Source organism: Olea europaea, chromosome 14 (genome assembly GCF_002742605.1).
Source record: "Olea europaea var. sylvestris chromosome 14, O_europaea_v1, whole genome shotgun sequence".
NCBI lineage: Eukaryota > Viridiplantae > Streptophyta > Magnoliopsida > Lamiales > Oleaceae > Olea > Olea europaea.
The window spans coordinates 3,864,227-3,887,729 of NC_036250.1; the positions used below are offsets into that span (position 1 = coordinate 3,864,227).

Sequence of the window (23,503 nt, forward strand, 5' to 3'; positions counted from 1 at the left end):
TTGACTTGGTCAAAGATATTTGAAATGCTCAAACAATGATGAGCATCAATGTTGATCTTTTGCTAATTAAATATCGGTGATTTGTCATATTATTTCATTGGTGGATAAAATTATAGTGGGTCTCAAAATTTGAATTAAATTTTTTATTCACCAATAAATTAATATGACATGTAATCCGTGCTTAGTATAAGATGAATACCATGCTCATTATATTATTTCTTTATATATACACACAGATACATATGACTATTGTATAAAGTTTCTAATTTGATTATCTTTTTATTTTATAATTACGAGGAAATTTGTCAACGACGTAAATGCCGAAAATTGTAAGAATTTTTATAACAATGCAAAAAAAAAAAAAAAAAACGTATTTTTGACTTTATATGAATATGATGAGATCACTAGAATGAAATCACTCGAGTAGTGTTCAAATAATATGAAAACACACAATTTCAATTTTATTTCTATTCTCCTAGAAATATTTTGAAGTCACACTAGCATTATCAGACAGACAAATATATCCATATACATATAAAATTATCACCCTCATGATAATTCGCTCTAAAGTCACATGTGATCACAAAAAAATACTTTATATCTTATTAAACAAGATGATTGTACTAAAGTAAGAGCCTGCTGAATCATTTTTGTACTAATGAAAGATCTTCTTGTTGGTCATGTTGGCCAATTTTAAGAACTTAATGGATTATAATCATTGATCGCAATACTTATCATATATTTTATCACTATATTGAAAAGGAAAAAAAAATGCAATTACTTATCCTTATACCCAAAATGTACAACTAATTTTATAGAGGGTCTAATCTTCGGAAAAGATTGTTCAACGAAATTTATTTATTTTCTTTCTCAAGCAAAACTTATTTGTCAATTACTCTTACTCTCTTACCTCGACTCTATGTTTTCCCCTAATTTTCTAAATTGTTAGGGGTTCATGTATCTTAATCACCACATATTCATTTCTCAATCTAAGCATGCAACTACATTATAAATTGCAATATCATCCAAATTATTAGCAAAAAATGAAGTCATAAATTGAATACTTGATTAAAAGCATCCAAAAGCAACTGCCTTCATTTTCTAATCCCTCTGGGGAAAAGTTTATTATTCCCCAGGAAAGTAAAATACTAAAAAAAAATAAAAAATAAAAAAATGGCAGAAGTTCGTTGTGTAGCAAAGTTATTTTCAGTTTCCCTTTCAAGAGATATGACGTATCAATTTTGATACGAAAAGATGCAACGAGTACCTGAGTTTTGGATAAACCAGTCTGCCTTGACAACAAAAGCTTGTCTGCTTCACTTGGATACCTGAAACCAAAACAGATTGAAATCCCATATCATTACATTAATTGAATTTTTGCATGGGAGTGATAAACAGGCCAACTACCACAAACAGAATAGGATTTATTTTTGAAACCACAAATAAAAGTACGAGTTTATGTGTGTGTGTAGGTTTGTAAGCTAGCATTTATATAATTAGTTAGCTTAAATTATTAAAGCGGGAACAAATTATCTCATCAAATGAAGGATATATGCAAAAAATTTCATAAATATGTTTCGTAACATGTTGAACAAGCGCGTCTAAAAGTTTAAATGGTCACAGACGCGGAAAACTTTAAAATTCTTTAAACAAAAGAATGTGAATCTGAGAGAGAAGGAGAGAGAGTACGGATTGAGAAAATGCTCGAAAAGCCAGGCTCTCAAAATGTTAATAGAACGTTCAGGCAATCCTCTCTGGGGCCTCCAGGCTTCAGGATCCAGCATTCCCATGTGATGAAGGGATTTTTGCTGTCTGAACTTTTGTTCAAGCAGCTTAAGCTTTGGGGTCTCTGCCTTTGTCAACCCAGTACTAATTGTAACATCACTTTCCCCAAGAATCTCACAAGTCTGCTTAAGCTGCTCAATTATTGCATCCTTTGTTCGCCGGATATGCCGAGACATTTCCTTATGGGCTAGTACTGTGTATGGCGCTGCTGCCCCATTTCCAATTACCAAGTCAAAGGAATTCAACATTGCTCGCATTTGTTCACAGTATTGTGTGTATCTTCCATCTATCTGTTCCCACAAATAAACAAAAATATATCATATTAGTTGACCCACGCCTCGTCTATAAGTTTAAACTATATGTGAGCTAAACACGCTCCACCATGTACATAATTTAAACTAAAAAAGCACAACGAGAATTGGACTCAAGACTCGCGTCTGCGTACTATGATATTATGTCCAACTATCTTGTCTAGAAAGTTCAACACTTGTTACATTGGAAAATTACAAATAGCATATTTACTAACTCATGATGCAAAAGGTCTAATGATTAAGTTCAATGAACATGACCAGCACAAAGTTAAGCTTTTAATTAAGAACATTAATTTCTGCAATGTACTATACTTTTCCGGCAAAGGAAGGGAGAACTAAAGTTGAGACAGTACTATATTGTTATGCACTAATTTATTAACATGTCAGTTCCTTAAAGCAAACATTAGGAATCTACGAAGAGGAAATGCAAAAGGATGTAATTATTAATTGAGCTTGAATATAATGCAGGTGAAGAAATGATTTAAAGTTCCCAAATAGTACTTCTAGGAGAGTAGTTTTATGCAGGTCATTTCTTCCTTTAACCAAAGCTTGCCACTACAAATTCTTTATTATTGGAGTATTTGATGTCTTCTAGCTTCCAATGATTCACCACTATGAATTATTTAAAACAATTCAAGATTAAAAAGGTTTAAAAATGATGGTCCCCAAGTTAAGCAGAAGGGAAATAAGTTTTCTTAAGCAGAAGAATTTGTTAATTAATTAAAGATGTTCTTCAACCTCTACAGGAGGCATGTCGTTCTTCAAACGACATGTACCCTTATCAGAAGTCTGTCAGCATAAACATGGCTGAGAATAATTAATGAAAATATTATACTTAATAGTCGGTAAAGAAATGATAAATTTTGTTTTCAGTTTGGTAGGATATTCATGTCATTAGCTGGCTTCATATTGATTACAAAAACAAACAGAATAGTTAATATAATTCTTATATAGCAAGTTTGTCTAGGTAAATTCGACTGTATAAAGAAAGAAAAAAAACAGATGCACCTAATTCTTTGCCTATAATATAATTGACATAATTTCTTCCTACTGTGATTTGGCGTACTGTGTGATTGCAGAGAGAGAGAGAGAGAGAGAGAGAGAGAGAGAGACGTACTGTGTGATTGCAGACAGAGAGAGAGAGAGAGAGACCTCATCAAGCATTGATAATAGCTTGACTTTTTTCCTCTGGTAGTCAGCCCTTCCTGCTTGAGATAAAGGGTGGCGCTCCTTCGAGGATGAGGCCCCAGCACCACCCCGGCTGCCAAAATTCAAAAGAGAATTAGGGTTTCTATCTTGCTTTTTCACTTTTTGATTCTTGAATTGCCCTCTCCCAACAGAGCAGAATTCTTCCAACAATTCTTGAGCAGATCTCAAATATTTAGAATTCTTCAAGTCATTTATTATTCTTGGAGATGCTGTATATCCAAAATGAATTTGATCCCGTGGCAGATTAAGCCCAAGATTCTTTAGATCATAAGGATTACTTGAATAAGTTCCTATTCCTTGATTATGGAAGTAAATCCCACCATTTTCCATCCTTAAATCCTCGAACTTCCTCCACGAAGACAATGATAAAGAAAGTCCTTGTCCCTCGATCATACTTCGGATTTTCGTGGTAGTATCATCTCCATCGCTGCTGCTAGTTATCCAAGTAGATTGAGGTGGAAGGTCCATATCAACCAAGGGAAATCCTTGAAGAGAAAAGTCTGATGAGTTTGGAAGTAACTTCTGGATTGAAGAAGATATAGGAGGAGAAGATGCTTTAACATGTGGAATCATAAAAGGAAGCTGCGTCCAAAATTGATGAAAAATCACTTCCCTAATTGTTGTATAAAATATTATTATAATTACATGCTTCTTTTTGCTAAATACACTCACCTCAGCCTCATGAACTTCTGCAGGAATTTGCTGTTTTTGCAGCCATCGATTATAACTTGACTGGATCTGCATCTGATCATCCAAAATTTCATTAGAAGGTTTTCGCCATGGCAAGTTTATGATCTCAGTCAGCATCCCTCCGGTATCATACACTGGTGGCTGCCCAGATAAATCCACTTTCTCAAAATCTTGCACTCTAAACATTTCTTTTTCGCTATTCCAATCGCTTTGTTTGGCTGTCACAGATCTTTCGTATGCATTTGAAATATTGTATATATCTTGTTGGAAGCTTTGGGACATGGATTTTCCTGGAATTTAAGATTTTCTCAGTATGAAACTCAGGGATTCTTTGCCTTCGGAGAGTCTGTTTTCTCCCTTTTCAGATTGAAAAACAGGAGTAAAGTAGGTAAGAAAATTACTTCTTCAATGGAAAATTATCCAGCGTGACCTTGTTTGAAACAGTTCTAGCCTTGAACCTGCTTATTACACACAAAAACAGCACAATATTTATAGAAACCCAGCATATATGCATAACATGAGCAGTAACAGATTGAAAAAATAGTGATTTTGAAGATTCTATATTCATTCTACTCTAAAACTGCAGTGGACTGCATCACCAATTCTTAATTCCTTCTGTTTTCTTTTCAAAACTATTCCCTCAAATTTGAGGGTTTTTTCATCCACGAGTACCTTAAAGAAGCAAGATTGAATCTAATCCCTCAGAACCATCATTTTCTCTGTGTGTGATAGAGAAGTTTCCTTGCTGAATATATTGATCTGTGTGCTTGTGCGTGGTTTCAAATTTGGTTATGGAATCTTTGGTACTGTTTTTTCGACCAGACACCAAGAAGCAGCCAGGAGATGAGATAATGAAAGGAGATGAGAAAAGGGTCACCCTCTTCTTGTTTACTCCCTCACTTCACTTTCACTATACCATCTTTTGATTTTAATCTTATTAACTAAAAAAAAAGTTAAGGCATTAAAAATAATGGGTTGATGTCGACTATATGTAAAATAAATTGTTTGGCTTTTTAACTGTTTAAATTCTTAAATGACTCAAGCGATTCAACACGTTATTAAAACTTGATGGAATTGGTTCAAAATAATCAAAAAATTGATTAAGATTAACTTGAAACAAGTAACTCGGTATCAACTTTGATCAAATATTCAGATTAGATCCGATGGTCAAATTATAAAAATAAATAGACCAACTTATTCTACTCGTCGAGTAGATCATCTTAATATATTTGAAGTCATAAAACCAATTTCAGATGAATGAAAAATTATGGTCCAAAATTGAATTAAAAAAATGAAAAACTGGGTACCCGAGCAAAAAGAGAGCGACAGTGTCACTTCTTGAATAGTGGCCTTTTCTCTCAAGCGAGATTCTAGCGAAAAGCTAGCAACATCAAGTGGTGCTTTTGTTCGAAAGATCGCGAGATTTGGCTTGCTTCCTTTCATCTCCAACCCTTCATACTCTATAAATAGGCCACTTGGGACGTCTTTTTCCATACACCAATGATAAGCAATCATAGCATTTTATTCTCTCTTCTCTCTCGACCATATTTTGCTCCTTTGTGGAATAAAATACTGATTTTCTTCATTTGCATAAAAGGAGTACATATTCTGCTTCTGATACACTGTTCTTGTGTGTTGAGTGCTACTCACACAAGAAGAAAGTCGTTGTATCTTGAGAGTCAATTGTCGGAAAATCATAGACACCATAACAGGGCAAATTCAACTTAAGGATAAAGTGTTCAATATTTGCCTCGACTTACGTTTGTTTGATGTCATTTTGATGCATTATTAGCATCTTGATTTGAAGTTTCCTCGCCGTTACTCTTCCAAAACTGTAGAAGTTTGATCAAGTTCTTGCCATTATTTTGCCGAAGTTTCGGGTTGATTTCAAGGCGTTTTGTTCGTCACTATTTAACCAATATTTTCCAACAAAACTTACACGAGTTTTGATGCATAAACACTAAAATTTGAATCGACCTATAGTGAAAGATATTATTTAGTCCAATCTAATAATACAATTTATTTATATTTCCAAATAGTTATTTCTCTGTCAAACCAAACTTTAGTTGCTCTGCCATGTTAACTTCGTTAGACTTTAGTCAATGACCTAATAATTGGCTTTCATAGTTTTCAGCATGTCAAAAAATTTGACAGTTTAGGTTCAAATCACAATGCATTATTGTTGGTGAAAAGAAATTTTATGTAAAAATGCATTTTAGAAGAATAAATTGATGTGAAATGTGTGGTTAAAAAATAAGTATAAGTTTTTATTTACGTGTAATATTATTTTAATGAAGAATGTGTGGTTGAAAAAAAATGCATTTTCAAGAAAATAGCTACCAAACGGGGTCTTAATAAAGTAAATCATGGTGACAAATAAAAGCTCTTTCTCATCAGATGAGCAATAATCTTACTAAAGTATATTTAATCGCTTGTTAACAAGACCACAAGAATGTCCAACTCTTTGCAGCATGGATATCCATGTCTTGAGTATAGGGGCAATAATTTTGCCCTTTAAGTGACAATATTAAAATGTACAAACTGAAATGGGAAAGACAAGAATTCAATCTCAAAGATAAATGAAAATTTTTTCTAAAGGGTGGATTCAAATGACAAGCTAGGATCATCATTTGGGCAGTACTTTAGACTTATTTATGATTTTTCTAGGTGTTACTATTCATTATTGTCCTCTATATGAATTTAAATACTAATCTTTATTTGATGATTTTAAATATAAAAAGAGGTAATTAATTAAAGTGATGAGCCATTACCGCGACATATTAATTATTTTGATTTCTTTTAAAGAAGAAAGTGTAGTTCAATATAGTACTCCTTTTTAAGCTTGAGGTATTTATAATCTCAATCTAATCTTAGTAGTTTCATTTAATACAACATCACTTGAATTGAATTATTTTGGCAAAATTTTAAAGACCCTCTTTCAACGACGTAACAGAAATTTATTTTATTTTTATTTTTTAAAGTTTTTCTTGCTTAATGGAGCTCAAATTATCTATACTTTTATAGAAGGCCAACTGAGACATGATGTATTGACGTGAACTTAGTGTACATATATATCTTATAAGAGTTATTCTTTTTACGCACCGAACTCATAAAATCAGACAGCTCAAATTAATATATCTTATTGGCCCTTGTTTGGCGCTTATTTAAGTTATAAGCATAATGATTCAAATTTACTTTTTATTTACAAATTTCATAAGACCCACAAATATTATTCACTCATTCATCGCTTAATTTTATCTATTCCATAATTTATACTGATTATATATACAGCCTGTTTGGAAGTGATTTTTTCCTTCAAAAAATTAATTTTTTGATCGTTATTTCACTATTTCAATCGTTATATTTGACTTCTTCTCTCATAGGTGGACCCCACTTTTCTCCTAATGGTGAAAAAATCAATGCTTAAAATCACTCCCAAACAGGCTCATAATATGTTCCCTAACAAGTACATCTCTCTTTCTCTCATAATTTTAGTTACGGCGAGATCGATGTGTAACTAAAATAATTTTATCTTTAAACCATGAAGACAATTTTGAATTTCCAATTATTGACTTGCTCTTACTTTTAAGTCAATTCTATTTCCCATTTTATTTCTCAATCAAAACTTTAATATTGTGAATAAAATTTCCTCATATTTGTTTCTCCTCTCAAAAGTGGCCAAGCAAAATGGTACATGATAATATCATCAAGAGAAAGGGACACCAATTGTATGTTGTCGGGCATGTTATGAAATGGTATTTAATCCTTCATTAATAATTATAAGTGGAGCGCCCATTAATTTCCTAGTGGGGGGACCTTAAAAAAAGAGTTCAACACCTGCTAGCTAGTACAAGTATAGAATTTTACGTTCATTATTAATTATTTATATCAAAAAAATACTTGATCTAGGAGATTTTTATAAAGGTATAAAATTTGAAATCTAAGTTTTATTTATTTATTTAAATTTTATTTTCAACATTTTTAAGTTAGTCCATCGAGCAAGTATGTATAAACAAGTTGAAACAAAAGAATACTAGAATTGAAGATATCATAACATAAATTTAATTCATATATATATGAACATAAGAATGCAATTGTGTATTTTATTTATTTATTTATTTCTTTATTTATTATTATTATTATTATTATTATTATTATTATTATTATTATTATTATTATTACCCTAGGAAGGAGCTTAATAATCTATTTTTTCTCTCCTTTCTTATCGATCATATATTAAAATTATGATCTATTTTTCTTTCTTTTCTTATTAATTACATATTCTCCAATAAAATAATATTACACGTAAATTTAAAATTTTTTTTACCACACATTTTAAAAAAGAAAAAGAAAAAAAAGAATATTATTTCAAAAATTAAATATCAAATAACGGGGTCAAACGGGGGATTAATGTAGAGGGAACTGTATAGTCAATTCTTTTGCAAGTTGTGCCATATTAAATTGATCATTCATAGAGGAAAAAAATCTGAGACAGATTTGACATGTATGATAAAGCAAATTAAACTGTATTTGATAAAAAAAATAATAATAAATCAAGTCAAACATTCAATTTAATCCAATTTAGTATCGTGTACAAAACATGCTCGTGAACAAGCTAGAGTTGGAAGGGGATTGACAACTATTTTTGCGGGGAAATACACACATAAAAAGTACTTACACACACACCAAAAAAAAAAATCTATGTAAATTTTCTTCCTTTTATTTTTGATGGGGGATCCCCTATATCTGCCTCTGCCTATGAATAACAATAATAATAAATAAATAAATAAATAAATATATATATATATATATTCTCATTTTGCTTAGAATCTTTCACATTCTTTCAATGAAAATAGTTAAATACTGCAAAAGTCCCAACTTGCGATGTTATCTTATTTAATTAATTTTCACATTTCTCTGTTAGTCACTTTCTTGGAGAAGTACCTTAATGGAGTGTGTAAAAAACCTGAAAAATGGAAGGATGAGATCTCTTTATTAGTTTCATAAAGTTTTTTGATGTTACTATTGCATGTTTTTTCTATGAGATTTGAGCAAATAATAACTTGAAAAGGGATTTAAAATTTAGCCACTAAAGTAATATTGATATTTTTCAAGTTTAAGTATACAAATACAAATAGGATCGAACTTAATATTTTTCACAACTAAGTCGAACTCTAAAAGTTGGACCTGCAAATTGTAATGTGCATTCAATTTTGTTGAAAAGGGTTTTCTAAAAATTGAAAAAATAAATGAAAATCATAGTTATCCATTCATATAAATACAAAAATAATGCGAATGAATTATCGAACATTTTACACAATTTTTTTTTTCTTTTAGTAAAACGTGCAATCAACCAAATTTTTACGTGATTTGAGCATGAAAAATGAAAGGACTTTTCTTTTCAGATTTGAAATGAAAATGACAAAAAAAAAAAAAAAAAAGGGCTTGAAATATTGGGTTAGGTAGTGATTTACCGGTTTAAAAAAAAATTACAGTGTGTATCTCGCATGTCACAGGCGCACACATGCCACCAAAGAATTTTTACAACTGTACATTTTCTACTTTAGCCCTTGTTTGAGCTCCATTAGTTGGGAAAAAATAAAATTTTCAACGGTATTTTAACATCATTTCAATCACACATTTTTCAATAAAATAATATTACAAGCAAATTAAAAAAAAAAATCTTATTTGTTAACCACACATTTTCCATCAATACACTATTCAAAAATTCATTATTTCCCTCAAAATGGGGCTCAAATAAAGGTTTATTGTCGCTAAGCAACCTTAAATGAATGACCATTTGATTTGACTGTCAAGTTAATTTCATAGGTTACAAGAGTTAGTTCTCCTACTAAAGCCTAAGTCCATTAAATTTATAATACATTTTTTTCTGTCTTCTTTTTAATTACAAATTCTACAATAAAATATTCCGAAAAAAAAGAAAAAAAGAATCACCTAAGGAAAAGAAAAGTTTAGGCCTCCAAAAGTTCTGCACCTAAGGACAATGGGAGTTTAACTCCAAAGAAGCACTTCATGAAGTCTATCAAAATTTCCAACCGTATGTTTCAAGTTCAATTTGTAATTAGGAAAGAGTTTTGTACGGATAAGATAGAGTCAAAGGCAATAGTTCCAAGCATGTTTGCAAGTTTATAACAAGATATTTTCATAAAGAATTGAAGAATGCCATGCAGCACAATTAGTGCAAAGCATCGATTTAGATATCATTTTAAATAAAAAAGAGATGAATCTCATTTAAAATATCAAATCACTTAATTGACACATAAATTGATGCCTAGCTGTTGGCACCAAGTGGTCCATAATCTTCACAGCATTACACTAAACAATTCTCTTGTATCCTCTCTAGATTCCTTGTCTCTTGGTAAAGATTGTTATATACTTGTTTATTTAACCAACTTTTGTCTATTTGTATCAATTTCCATTATTGAGAGGTGGATCAAATTTTGCCAGTGTTGTACTTGGCCCAAATTCTTGCCACGTCTATAAAAAATTGACACAATTAGTACTAATTCGGGTCAAAGAATAACTGTAACAGTCTTTTATTTTTTTAAAAGGGATTTTATTGCATCTCATTTTTTTTATTTTTGCACTACAATTAAGTAGGTTGAATATGTTTATACCACATTTATAAATTGTATGAAAGGTTTCGTAACCATTACTTATTGTCACACTTATGTACCAACATTTTCTAATCATATTCTAGTCCTCAACCTTGAATTTATTAGCAGATATTATCATTGACGATTTTCTTCCCAAATTTGCATTAATAGGGAATAAACATACTTATTTAGCTCTCTTATTTTGAAATAAGTATAAGAAAATTAAAAAATAAAAATAAAAAGACAACAAAAACTTAATTGCAATGTACATGATGCGTGTTTTCGAGCCCGACATCAAATGCGTTGGACATATGTTATCTGTGTTAACTGTATCTCAATTACATTTAACATTATGTGGTGTGACATTTTTATCTTTTTTAATCGTTTTTTTTTTTTTTTTTACCGAAAAAATGTAGCAGACATGGAAAATACCTTTATGACTTCCTTTTTCCTAAAATGAGAGATGCATACATAAAGATCGTCCTAAATATTAAAATGAAATTCTTAACAATAAGGAAGAAATTTCTCTCTGCAAATCAGAACAAAAATGAAAAAAAACAAAGCATAAAGTTTTTCTCCCCACAAGACTGTAAAGAAGAAAATGCATCTAAAATTAATGAAATTCAAATTTTGAACAATAAAAGTAAAAATTGTAGTGATTTCAATAAAATTTTTAGCTCAAATGATCTTTTCCTGCACCCCCTTTATATAAACGATTACAGCGGGGAGAATATTAAATACAAAAAGGGATATTCCATTATCACCTAGACATTGATGCCAAGTGTCAAACAGAATTATTCTTCCACTCCTAAAATCAGGGAATACACAGCATTATAGGGAATGTTGTTATAAAGGTTGAGCAGCTAGTCACTATTGATAATTCCTCTCAGTCAGTTAATTGATTCTAATACCCCATCTCAAGCTAGAGTGTGTTTCAACCACTCCAAGCTTGTCTATAAAGAATATGAACCTTGAATGAGTAAGGGGCTCTGTCAACAAATCTACAGTCTGGTCTGAAGATGGTACGTAGTGGATTTCCAACTCCTACTTCAGAACTTTGTCTCTTACAAAGTGAACATCCAATTCTATGTGTTTGGTGCAACCATGATACATCAGATTTGAAGCCAATGCACTTGCACTTAGATTGTCACACAAAATTCTTGGAATTGAAATCTGTGGTATACTTAGTTCTCTCAATAGTGACTGTATCCAATCAATTTCTGATGCATTATGAGCTAATGCTCTGTACGTAATCTTGCAACAGCATGTTGTTTTTTTGAACACCAAGATACTAGATTATCTTCAAGATACACACAATAGCTTGCTGTGGACCTTCTGTCATCTGGACACGATGCTCAGTCTAAGTCTGCCAAGGCTATTATTTCCATGCTGTCACCTTTTCGAATAACCAAGCCATGATTCAGAGTTTCCTTCAAGTATCTAAATATTCTCTTAAGTGTCTGCCAGTGAGCATCCCTGGGAGCTTGAAGAAATTGACTCATTTTGTTCAGAGCATAGGTAATGTCAGGTCTTGTATGTGCTAGATATTGGAGACCACCAACAGCACTTCTGTAAAGAGTCGGGTACTTCATAACCCTTTCTTCAACCTTAGAGATCAGCTTCCCAACTGCTATAGGTGTTAAACTTGGTTTCAGATTCTCATAGCCAAACTTCTTAAGAAGATCAATTGCATATTTTGTCTGAGTTAGGTATAGCCCTGCTACATTTATACACACCTCAATGCCCAAGAATTCGCTAAAACTTCCCATATCCTTAAGAACAAAACATGCATTCAGTTTATCAATGAACACTTATAGCTGTTCACCATTACCACCCGTCACTACTATATCATCTATGTATACTAATGCAAAAAATACACTTCTTTCATCCATCAAGAAAAATAGTGGGTTATTTGCTTTTGACTGTTTGAAGTTCTACTGCAACAGTACATTCTTTAGTTTTTCATACCAAGCGCTAGGAGCCTGCCTAAGTCCATACGGTGCCTTCTCCAATTTGCACACAAAGTCTGGATTTTTTTGATTTTCAAAGCCTTGTGGTTGATTCATGTACATAATTTCCTCCAACTTTCCATTAAAGAACGCATTGTTAACATGAATACACAGCAAGGGTCAGTATGATCTTCAAAATTGATGCCTTATTGACTAGGCTAAAGGTTTCACTAAAGTCCACTCCAAGTGTTTGCAGGAATCCTTTGGCAACTAACTTTGCCTTATACCTTTGCAACTTGCCTTCTAAATCACACTTCAGTCTATACATCCCATTTGTTCCCAATTATCTTTATTCCTGATTTTGGAGGTGCCAACTTCGTCTTATTCTTCATTAATGCATTATACTCTTCTTGCATAGCCCTTTTCCAATTTTCACTCAGGGCTTCCTCAACATTCTGTGGTTCAGTGCTCGACAGGGCTTCTACAACATTTTGTGGTTCAATCTCAACTGTGTGAGAATCCTGAAAATGATAGGTATAAACCTTTGGATTGAAAATCCCTGCTTTATTTCTAGTGATCACATGGTGTCTTCTCTCCTGTGTGACATCTTGAACATCAGCATCAATGTCACCTTCTAATTAAACACTTGCTTCTTGCTGAGTATCATTGACTTCATTATTAGCTGATGTTAACTTATCTATTTCAAGATTCTCATTTCCTTCATTTTCAATCACCTCAACTTCAGCTTCATATTTTAATTCTCTACCAAAGGGCTCTGCAACAAGTGTAGCACTAGGATGAATTGTATCAACTTCATTTTGATGTACTACTGTATGACTTGACTCAACATCAAATGGAAGATGACTTATAACAATCTTAGAAGTGTGTGGCTGAGTATATCTATTTAGGAAACCAGTTTTGAATGGAAACTCAGACTGATTGAACACCACATAACTTGAGATATAAGTTCTACCAGTTGAATTTAGGCATTTATTCCTTTAAGTAAATCACTATAGCCAAGAAATCACATCTTTGAGAATAGAAGTTTAATTTATGTTTTTGGTAAGGTCTCAGGCAAGGATAACAAGCACAGCCAAAGGTTTTTAGTATTTTGTAGTCAAAGTTTCTTTTAAATAGGACCTGATAAGTGTTGGGAATCTACTTATACATGCACAGCGAAAAATTAAAATTATTTTGATTCCCACCGAGGATCCCTTCATGTTTAGATAAAAATCGTGATAAAGATTGTACTTTTGAATAATTCTGCAAACCTTTTGCTTTTCTTTTTCTTCCTGCAATATTGATTCGCCATCCACAGCTATTCAATTATCCAACCTCCAACGGTGATCTACACAGAGAACAAGATTGTAGCTACCAGGATTTTCCCCTTTTGTGCTAACAAGAATAATTATGAGAAAAACCATATTAATTGAAAACTTTAGCCATTATATAAGCCCAAACGGGCCTGGTCCGGTCCAATCCAATATTTAATTAATCCATTTAATTAAATTCGATCCGTGAATTAATTAATCTAATTAATCAATTCGGGCCTATAACCAACCAACCAAATTAATTAATTCATCCAACGATTGTTAAATTAATTAATTGACAAATTGCAATCTTCCAATTCTATTTTGTGTGTGACCCACCAGGCTCCCCATCACGATGCCTAACGACGTCAAATATTATTTTGATCTAATCAAAATTGATAAATTAAAACACCCTTTTAATTTATCACCAATTCACACTCGTCGTCCCAGATTGACATCTAGCAATGTATCAGGGTAATACATGTGACGGGAAATATCATGTGGTATGACAAAACCAAACTCGTTCGTTTACCGTGAAACTGTAATCCTTTCGTCAATATGATCCGATCAATTACGAGATATGGAGGTATGTCAATCTCGATTATCGATCATATCTTTCACTCCACTATTAAGTCAATATAAGTCGAAAACTCATTTTCGACTTATGAGTACACCTTGGCCAAGGATTTCATCATCGACTTAATTGAATGAAACGCGGATCATAATCTCCTACTATCTAAGAGTGACGAATCATTTATTGGTCAATCACAACCTTCATACAATTATTGACGTACCCGAACGATGTCGTATTAGCGGCCCTTTGCAGAGCAACATCCAACACCGCCAAAGTATGACTGTCCTCATATAAGGTACCATGACGACCTCAAGTCAAAGGGCCAATTCCACTACCGAACGTTAGAGATTAACCACTGACACTCAGATAGTTATCTATGTAGAATCTCTCGGTGGGTCTCCAATGTTTTGTTCTCTAACAGAACATCCACGTATTCATTTAAGTGTCACCACACTTTAACTTGTGAGATCAGCTACTTACTTCACAAGTAAGAAATGTCACACGTGATGGTCTATCCATAATAACGATATTCGTAACTCGTTACTACTTACGACCACGGACGATTTAAGATTCAATCATATATAATTTGTATCTCACAATCACAATTCCTTGTGATTAACAAATTACAAAAAATTGAATCTACGGACTCTATTATTTATTTAATTGTCTATTAATTAAATAATAGATCTGTCATTAAATTGCATTAATTATTTATTAAAAGTATTTATTTCCAAAGTCGATTGGACCTAAGGCATAATACTTACAAACTCCCACTTGCACTAGATCCAATCACTTATGTATCCAATATCATAAGTTTACATGACGATCATGTTTATGCTACGATAACTCTTTGTCAGTGGATCTGCAATATTGTTAAATGTGGAAATTTGTTCTTCTCTTTACGTCATTTCTATGTACTATCTCTCTGATGAGATTACACCGCCTTAATACATGTTTGGATCATTGATGAGACCTTAGTTCCTCCACTTTCGCAATGACTCTATTGTTATCACAATACAATGGCACGTGATCAACAATATCAGGAACTACTCCAAGTTCATTTATGAACATCATGATCCAGATTGCAACTCTTTGCTACTTCTGAAGTAATCATGTATTAGGTTTCTACTATTGAATCAACGGTTGCTTCACATTTGAAACCTTTCCAACACACTGTTTAAGAGTAAATCAATTTCTCCATATAAAATCTGCTCAATATTTTATATAGATTGGAACGAGTTAAGCAACCTTCGAATTTGATAAAATCAAACACTTTGACTTTTTTCATCAAATCAAAGATTTCAGCTCCAAGAAACTTCTCTTAAACTATAGTCATGGTATGCAACTGTTGCAAGCAAAACCCGAATGGATTTCAGTAAGGCTACAGGAGAAAGGTTTCACCAAGGTCAACACTTAACCTTTGCTTCTAGCCTAACTTTGTGTATTTATGGATATTCTCATCAATATCGACATTTTCCTTGTAAACTATTTACAAAAACTTATGGGTTTTATTCCAACAGGAGGCTTGACCAAGGTCCAAACCTTGTTCACATACGTCGAGTTTATCTCAAGTTTCATGGCCTCTTGCTGTCTCTTTTAAGTCAACTCTTTGACTTTATTTTGGTGTAACTAGCAAGTTCATTATCCTCGATTAGTAATACCTGATTAGTAATCATGGATTCGCACCTTCTTGAAGGTCGAATGATCGTACTAGATTCACATAGAGCTGACATGTCCTCAAGAGCTTTACTTCCTGATCAAGAGTATGTCCCATATCAGATATGGGATCAAACTCGAATTTATCTAATTTGTTAACTATATCTGCGGACTCTTAAACTCTTTCAAGTTCTATTTTGCTCCCACTGTCCTCCCCTAGAGTGAACACTTTCTCTAAGAAGAAGATAAGTCATGAGACGAAGACTTTTTTCATGATAATAGAATTTATATTCGAATGTCTGCTTTGAATATCCTTACAAATACGTATTTATCAGATTTAGTGTCAAACTTATCCGAATCAAGGCGTTTCAAATAAGCGTCACGGTCCCAAGCTTTCATATCAGATAAATTGGGACTATTGCCTTTCCATAACTCGTATGGTGTAGAACCCTAAATAATTCTAGACACCTTAGTGGCACTAAGACATGAATATTGGATGACTAAAGTATACTTTAGATTTTTAGTCTCATTTGAGACCCATTTTCAACATAGGAAACATTCAATTTGGAAAATGATATCTAAATAAAAATTGTAGGTCTTTGAATTAGCTTTCTAACGCACTTTGAATTACCTCAATCAGATAGCGAGAGAAGAAGTTATAATAGAAACACTGAAAGCTGTGCAGTGTCAATCGAACTACAACCGGTCGACCGAAGCTGCCTGAAATAAAAATTTTCATTTTTCACTAGAATTTAAATATTTATTTTCATCAATTATTTTCTCAAAGGGCCACCCACATTTTTGGCAATAAAAACTCCACTAAATTGAAGCATTTAACCTCAAACTTAAATGACACTCATGTTTTCTCTCTTAAATGAAATTTGACCCTTCATTTGCTTTAAGTTATGAGATATTTATCTATAAATAGAGATCTCATTTCACTCATTTTTTCTCACACCAAAAGTAAGAACTTTTACATACTAAAGAAAGAGTTTTCAAAAGAGAAAAAGAGAGTGAGGAAAACTATTTTTCCTAAAAGTTTAAGAAGTGTTTTCAAGTATCAATTCTCAACGGTTTTCAAACATCCAAGGAGTGCATTTCTTTCAACGTCCAAGTTTCATCGAAGTTTTCAATCCAATTTCTCAAAGTTTCAAAAGCATCAATCAAGGTAGGTAGAGGTGCAATGTGTTTAATCGTGTTAAGTTATAACTTTCGATTCATGTTAATGTTTGTATGTCAAATGGTACTCCGGTACGGCATATCCCTCTATGTTAATGGTTGTATGTCAAATGTTACTCCGGTACGGCATACCCCTCTATGTTGAAGAAATGTTCGTATGTCAAATGGTGCCCTCGGGTACGGCATACCCCTTCATGTCAAATGGTGCCTCCGGGTACGGCATGTATGAAAAGTTATAAAGTTAATGTTTTGAAATGTATAGCTTGATCACGAATGCAGCTATGACACCTATTGAGTTTTTCAACTTACGGGTTTAATCCCATCTCTACAGATTGAAGGAATCCTACCTCGGGCATGGATGAAGGAGAAGATGGAGAGTGATGCAACGAGCCTATGGAAATCCGGTAAATAAGTGATTTGGATTTCTTTTTATGAAATGTTTTCCAATATTATTTCTTTAAAGTTTTGAATAATGCAGAATGCGAGAACAAGTTATGTTTTATTCAAATAAATTATATTTTGTTGTTTTGAAAAATGATTCAGTGTTTTTGTTTAAAGTATTTGAAGTATTGTTATTTAAATTATTATCTGAAGATGTAAGCTTCCGCTAAAACGTATACACTTGTTACTAAACCACCGATTAAGCTAAGTAAAGTAAGTAGTGTTCCGATCCACTAGGGGTCGGGGCGTTATAGCGTGGTATCAGAGCAAGATTTAGCCGGTTCTGTAGACCAAGTATGTTTTTTTTAAAAACAAAAGGAAAATGAAAAGTTTAAGGTATTCCATGGCATCGTGCATCCATCCATCAATCTCATCCTATGGCCCAGGTATGTTCATGTTTAAAGTTAATGATTATATTTATGTTATGATGCTTTGATATGATTTAGAGATGTGTTATTTAAAGATATGTAATGGCCTTGGGCAAAAGCTAAGGGCTTAAAGGGAATTGCATGATATGAAAGTTTAAATATTTGCATGTTTTCTTTAAGCAAAGAAAAAGTATGATGTATGTGAAAATGCAACATATATGACTCGTAGAATGGCTAGGGCATATAGAGAAGCAATGAACCGTAGAATTTCTATTCATTCCTATGAAAACTATGTAACTGATCCAACCCGACTGCTTCGCGAACATGTGTATGATATCTATGAGAGATGCATGACGGCGGTTAATGCTGGAATGGAGATCATGCATATTGAGGCCATAAATAACCTCATACACTCCCTCCCACCTCAATGGGGAGATATGGGAGTCACGATTAGAGATGAAATGTTAGAAGACAACCCAAACCTGTTCGAGTTTGAGAGGTATTGCCATGCCCTGATTGATTTGTGGGATGATGTAATCCATGAGGAGTTTGAGGAGGAACCTTTGGCTGAGGAAGAAGATCCCGAAGAAGAACCTGAGGATGATTTAGAGAATGATCCTGAGCCTGAGCCACAAGTTGAGATGGACATAAAGTCCAGACCTAAGGCGGAAGACTCCCCCGAAGATGAAGCTCCACCAAAGAAGATCCGTAGAACTTATAGGGATTAGATTTAAATCCTTGTAATAGCTTCCCTTATGTCAAGAAATAAAATACTATCTTCTTTACTTTAGTATTCGAAGAATGAAACTAATAAGAACCATATGTTTTGTCTAAAGGAAATGGTCCGCGCAAACCAAAACTTGATGAGAGACCTCCTCCGAGCGGTTCAAGACCTAGGCAGGCAAAACCCGAACCAAGCTCAACCCCTACCATTAGCTCCTAATGTTCCAAACCATGCTTCAGTGGTCGAGCAATTTCGAAGGCACAAGCTCCCTACCTTCAACGGAGCAACTGATCTAATTGCAGCCGAGGAGTAGCTTCGCAAGTTGGAGCTTATATTCCGATTGATAGGGTGCACGGACACTCAGAAAGTCCAGTGTGCTGAGTTCATGTTCTCCGGTGATGCAAGTCACTGGTGGGACTCAATGTCAAGGACAAGGACCCCTAAGCAACAAGTAGAATTGACTTGGGAGCAATTCAAAGGGGAAGTAATGGACAAGTACTTTCCCCAGTCCTTGAGGGATCACAAAGAAAGTGAATTCCTCCAACTCAAGCAAAAGACTATGTCCCTGACTGAGTATGAGAGGAAGTTTGATCAACTTTCAAGGTATGTTCCACATCTGGTGGATATGGAGGATAAGAAGGTACGAAGGTTTGAACAAGGGCTAAACTCGGATATAAGCATGATACTTATGTCCCATCGCTTCACCACATACTGTGAAATGCTGGAAAGAGCTCATGCTATTTGGTACCGGAAGATTAGCGCCGAACAACATGGTCAACTGTTCAATCAACCGGACAATGGTAACATGGGAAAAAGGAAATGGAATGGCTAGGACAAGGGAAAAGGCAAGTGGCAGAACAAGAAAGCTAATGGCAGAGTTAATGCCAGCAAAAGCATTGTGCCGGTTATTGTGCCCTGTTCTAAGTATGGAAGGACACATCGTGGCGAGTGCTTACAAGGGAAAAATGTCTGTTTCTGATGTAGCAAGTCGGGACATATCATTAGGGATTGTCCCATACATACCCAGAAGAAGGATGATAACAGCAACCAGAACCAGAAAGGGAAAGCATGAGTTTTTGTATTGACTCAACAGGATGCAGAGGAAAACTCTGATGTCATAGCAGGTACCCTACTGATAGCCAATACACCTGCTTATGTATTGTTAGATTTAGGAGCTACACACTCCTTTGCTTCAACAACTTTTATTGCTAAATCTAGTATTACCTGTGATAAGTCGGAAGATACATTAGAAGTTAGTATTCTTTCGGGCAACCCTTTGAATACTGATAGAATAGCTAAGTCAGTAAGTATCAAAGTTGAGGGAAAACCAATGGAAGTGAACCTATACAAGATAGAAATGAAGGATTTTGATGTAATACTAGGCATGGATTGGTTAGGTTGTAATTATGCCACCATCTGATGTAAGGAAATGGAAGTATCATTTCAGAAACCAAGAGAGGAACCATTTTCGTTCCTTGGAATGAAGACGAAACCCCTTATTCGACTAGTCTCGGCTTTACAAGCTAAGAAGATGTTGAGAAAAGAAACATGTCAAGGATATCTAGTAAGTATCTCAGGAGGGAAACAAGAGACGATAAGGGTTGAAGATGTACCAGTAGTACGGGAATTCGTAGATGTCTTTCCAGAAGATCTATCTGGTATTCCACCTGATAGACAAGTGGAATTCACCATAGACCTAATTCCCAGGGCGGCACCAGTATCTAAGGTCCCATACCGAATGGCCCCAAAGGAACTACAAGAATTAAAGAAGTAGTTGTAAGAACTCCTAGATATAGGCATCATAAGACCAAGCGTATCTCTATGGGGTGCGCCGGTGTTGTTTGTAAAGAAGAAAGATGGAAGCATGAGGATGTGCATCAATTATAGGGAGATAAATCGATTAATAAGTACCCACTCCCGAGGATCGAGGATCTGTTAGATCAACTGAAAGGAGCTAAGGTATTTTCCAAGATCGACTTACGATCGGGATACCATTAACTGAAAGTAGAGACAAAGGACATACCTAAGACAGCTTTTAGAACTCGATATGAACACTATGAGTTTACGGTAATGCCGTTTGGGCTAACCAATGCACATGCAGTGTTTATGGACCTGATGAATCGAGTGTTTCATCAATACTTGGATAAGTTTGTCATAGTCTTCATCGATGACATTCTGATATATTCCAAGAGTAAGGAGCAATATGAAGAGCACTTGAGAATAGCCTTAGAGGTATTACGCAAGGAGAAGTTGTATGCCAAATTCAAGAAGTACGAGTTTTGGCTTGAACAAGTTGAATTTCTTGGACATGTAGTTACTGCCCAAGGGATTGAAGTAGATCCAGCAAAAGTAGAAGCAGTAACCAACTGGAAAACACCAACAAATGCTAGAGAAGATGGAGTTTTCTAGGATTGGCTGGATATTATAGGAGATTCATAGAAGGATTCTCCTAAATAGCTGGACCAATGACGCAGCTTACAAGGAAGGGAGTAAAATTCCAATGGATGGAAAATGCGAACAAAGTTTTCAAGAACTTAAGCAGAAGTTGATATCAACACCTGTATTAACAATACCTGAAGGTACGGAAGGGTTTGTTAGATACAGAGACGCATCCAAGCGAGGATTGGGATGTGTACTAATGCAGAATGGAAAAGTGATAGCCTATGCTTCAAGACAATTGAAGAAACATGAGCAGAACTACCCGACGCATGATTTATAACTTGCAGCGGTAGTACGCGCTTTGAAGATATGGCAACACTACTTATATGGACGAAAGTATGATATCTACACAGATTACAAAAGTCTCAGGTATTTCTTCACACAGAAGGAATTGAATATGTGACAAAGACGATGGTTGGAATTGGTGAACGATTATGACTGCACTATTCACTACCATCCGGGTAAGGCTAATGTTGTGGCCGACGCTCTAAGTAGAAAATCAATGGTACAATTGACGTCACTACCCACCTCTCAAGTGGAGTTAGTCAAGGACTTGGAAAAGTTGCAGATCGAAGTGGTTACCACACCAGGACAAGTCACTACTCGTCTAGCAGCTTTAATAATTCGACATACTCTTAGAGATCGAATTATAGAAGCACAAAATAAAGACTCATTTTTGCTGAAAATAAAGAATGAAGTTGGTACCGATAAGAAAAAGGACTTTGGAATAATTGAGGATCGGGCACTGATATTTAGAGGAAGAATTTGCGTGCCTAAGGATGAAGCCTTGATAAACGAGATATTAAAAGAAGCTCATTCCACCCCGTACACCGCACATCCTAGTGGTACGAAAATATATCGAGATCTTCGAGATATATTTTGGTGGAGAAATATGAAAAGAAGTATAGGGCTGTACGTGTAGAAATGCATGGTATGTCAACAGGTTAAGGCAGAACACCAAAAATCAGCTGGATTGTTAAATCCACTAGATATACCTGAATGAAAATGGGAAAATATCACGATGGACTTTGTGGTTGGATTTCCGAAGTCAGCAAGAGGAAATAATGCTATATGGGTAGTAGTGGATCGATTAACAAAGTCAGCTCATTTTCTTCCAGTGAAAATGACATTTAGTTTAGATTAATTAGCACAGTTGTACATTAAAGAGGTTGTGAGATTACACGGTGTACCTGTATCCATTGTGTCTGACAGAGACCCAATGTTCACGTTCAAATTTTGGAAAAGTCTACAAGGAGCTATGGGAACGAAGCTGAATTTTAGTACAACATATCACCCTCAGATCGATGGTCAGTCTGAAAGGACCATCCAAACTTGGTAAGACATGCTGAGAACATGTGTTTTGGATCTATGAGGTAATTGGGAGTCATACTTATCTCTAGTAGAGTTCGCTTATAATAACAGTTTCCAAGCAACTATTGGAATGGCACCATACGAAGCTCTCTATGGTAGGAGATGTAGATCCCCTGTTCATTGGGATGAAGTCGGAGATAAGAGAGTTTTAGGACCAGAAATAGTTGAAAGGATGGTCGAGGTAATCGATAAGATCCGTGCAAGAATAAAGGTAGTAAAAGATCGACAAAAGAGCTATGCAGATACAAGGACGAAGGATTTAGAATTCCAAGTTGGGGATAAAGTGTTTATGAAAGTAGCACCAATGAAAGGTGTACTTAGATTTGGAAAGAAAGGCAAGCTATGACCTCGGGATATCGGACCTTTCGAGATACTTGATAGAGTCGAAAATGTGGCTTACCGACTAATTTTGCCACCTGAATTATCGACAGTGCACAATGTGTTCCATATATCCATGATAAAGAAGTATGTACATGATCCTAATCATATAGTCAGTTATCAAACCTTGGAGGTACAGAAAGATTTATCGTACGAGGAACTACCGATCAAGATATTGGATCGAAAAGTGCATAAACTAAGGAATAAAGAGATTCAGCTGGTTAAGATACAGTGGAATCATCACGGCGTAGAAGAAGCCACTTGGGAAAAAGAAGAAGAAGCCAAAGACAAGTATCCAACACTATTCGCCCGTTCAAAAGGTAAATTTCGAGGACGAAATTTTAATTAAGGTGTGGGGGATGTAGAACCCCAAATAATTCTAGACACCTTAGTGGCACTAAGACATGAATATTGGATGACTAAAGTATACTTCAAATTTTTAGTCTCATTTGAGACCCATTTTCGACATAGGAAACATTTGATTTGAAAAATGATATCTAAA

The 23,503-nt window shown here is 34.4% G+C and overlaps 2 protein-coding genes across 7 annotated transcripts in view; both read right to left on the bottom strand.

Annotated features, from left to right (window-relative positions):
* Positions 1-648, bottom strand: part of LOC111409402 (F-box/FBD/LRR-repeat protein At1g13570-like) — a 10,341-nt gene extending 9,693 nt beyond the window's left edge. Inside the window, exon 1 of the mRNA XM_023039454.1 lies at positions 595-648. Coding sequence (XP_022895222.1) covers positions 595-648 — 54 coding nt within the window. The remainder of the gene's footprint in view (positions 1-594) is intronic.
* LOC111408832 (BEL1-like homeodomain protein 4) lies at positions 410-4,903 on the bottom strand. 6 transcript variants are annotated; one of them, XM_023038618.1, is made up of 6 exons: positions 4,668-4,903; positions 4,397-4,453; positions 3,978-4,285; positions 3,249-3,827; positions 1,690-2,075; positions 410-1,328 (listed from the first exon to the last, which is right to left on the bottom strand). In XM_023038618.1, the coding sequence occupies exons 3-6, from the start codon at positions 4,275-4,277 to the stop codon at positions 1,034-1,036; spliced, it is 1,560 nt and encodes a 519-aa protein (XP_022894386.1). In that variant the 5' UTR covers positions 4,278-4,285; positions 4,397-4,453; positions 4,668-4,903; the 3' UTR covers positions 410-1,033. The 6 variants fall into 6 exon arrangements, with proteins under 6 accessions (XP_022894386.1, XP_022894382.1, XP_022894385.1 ...); XM_023038613.1 differs by having other exon boundaries at positions 413-1,328; positions 3,249-3,887; positions 4,668-4,902; XM_023038616.1 differs by having other exon boundaries at positions 413-1,328; positions 3,249-3,887; positions 4,397-4,456; positions 4,668-4,902.
* Positions 4,904-23,503: the final 18,600 nt, after the last annotated feature.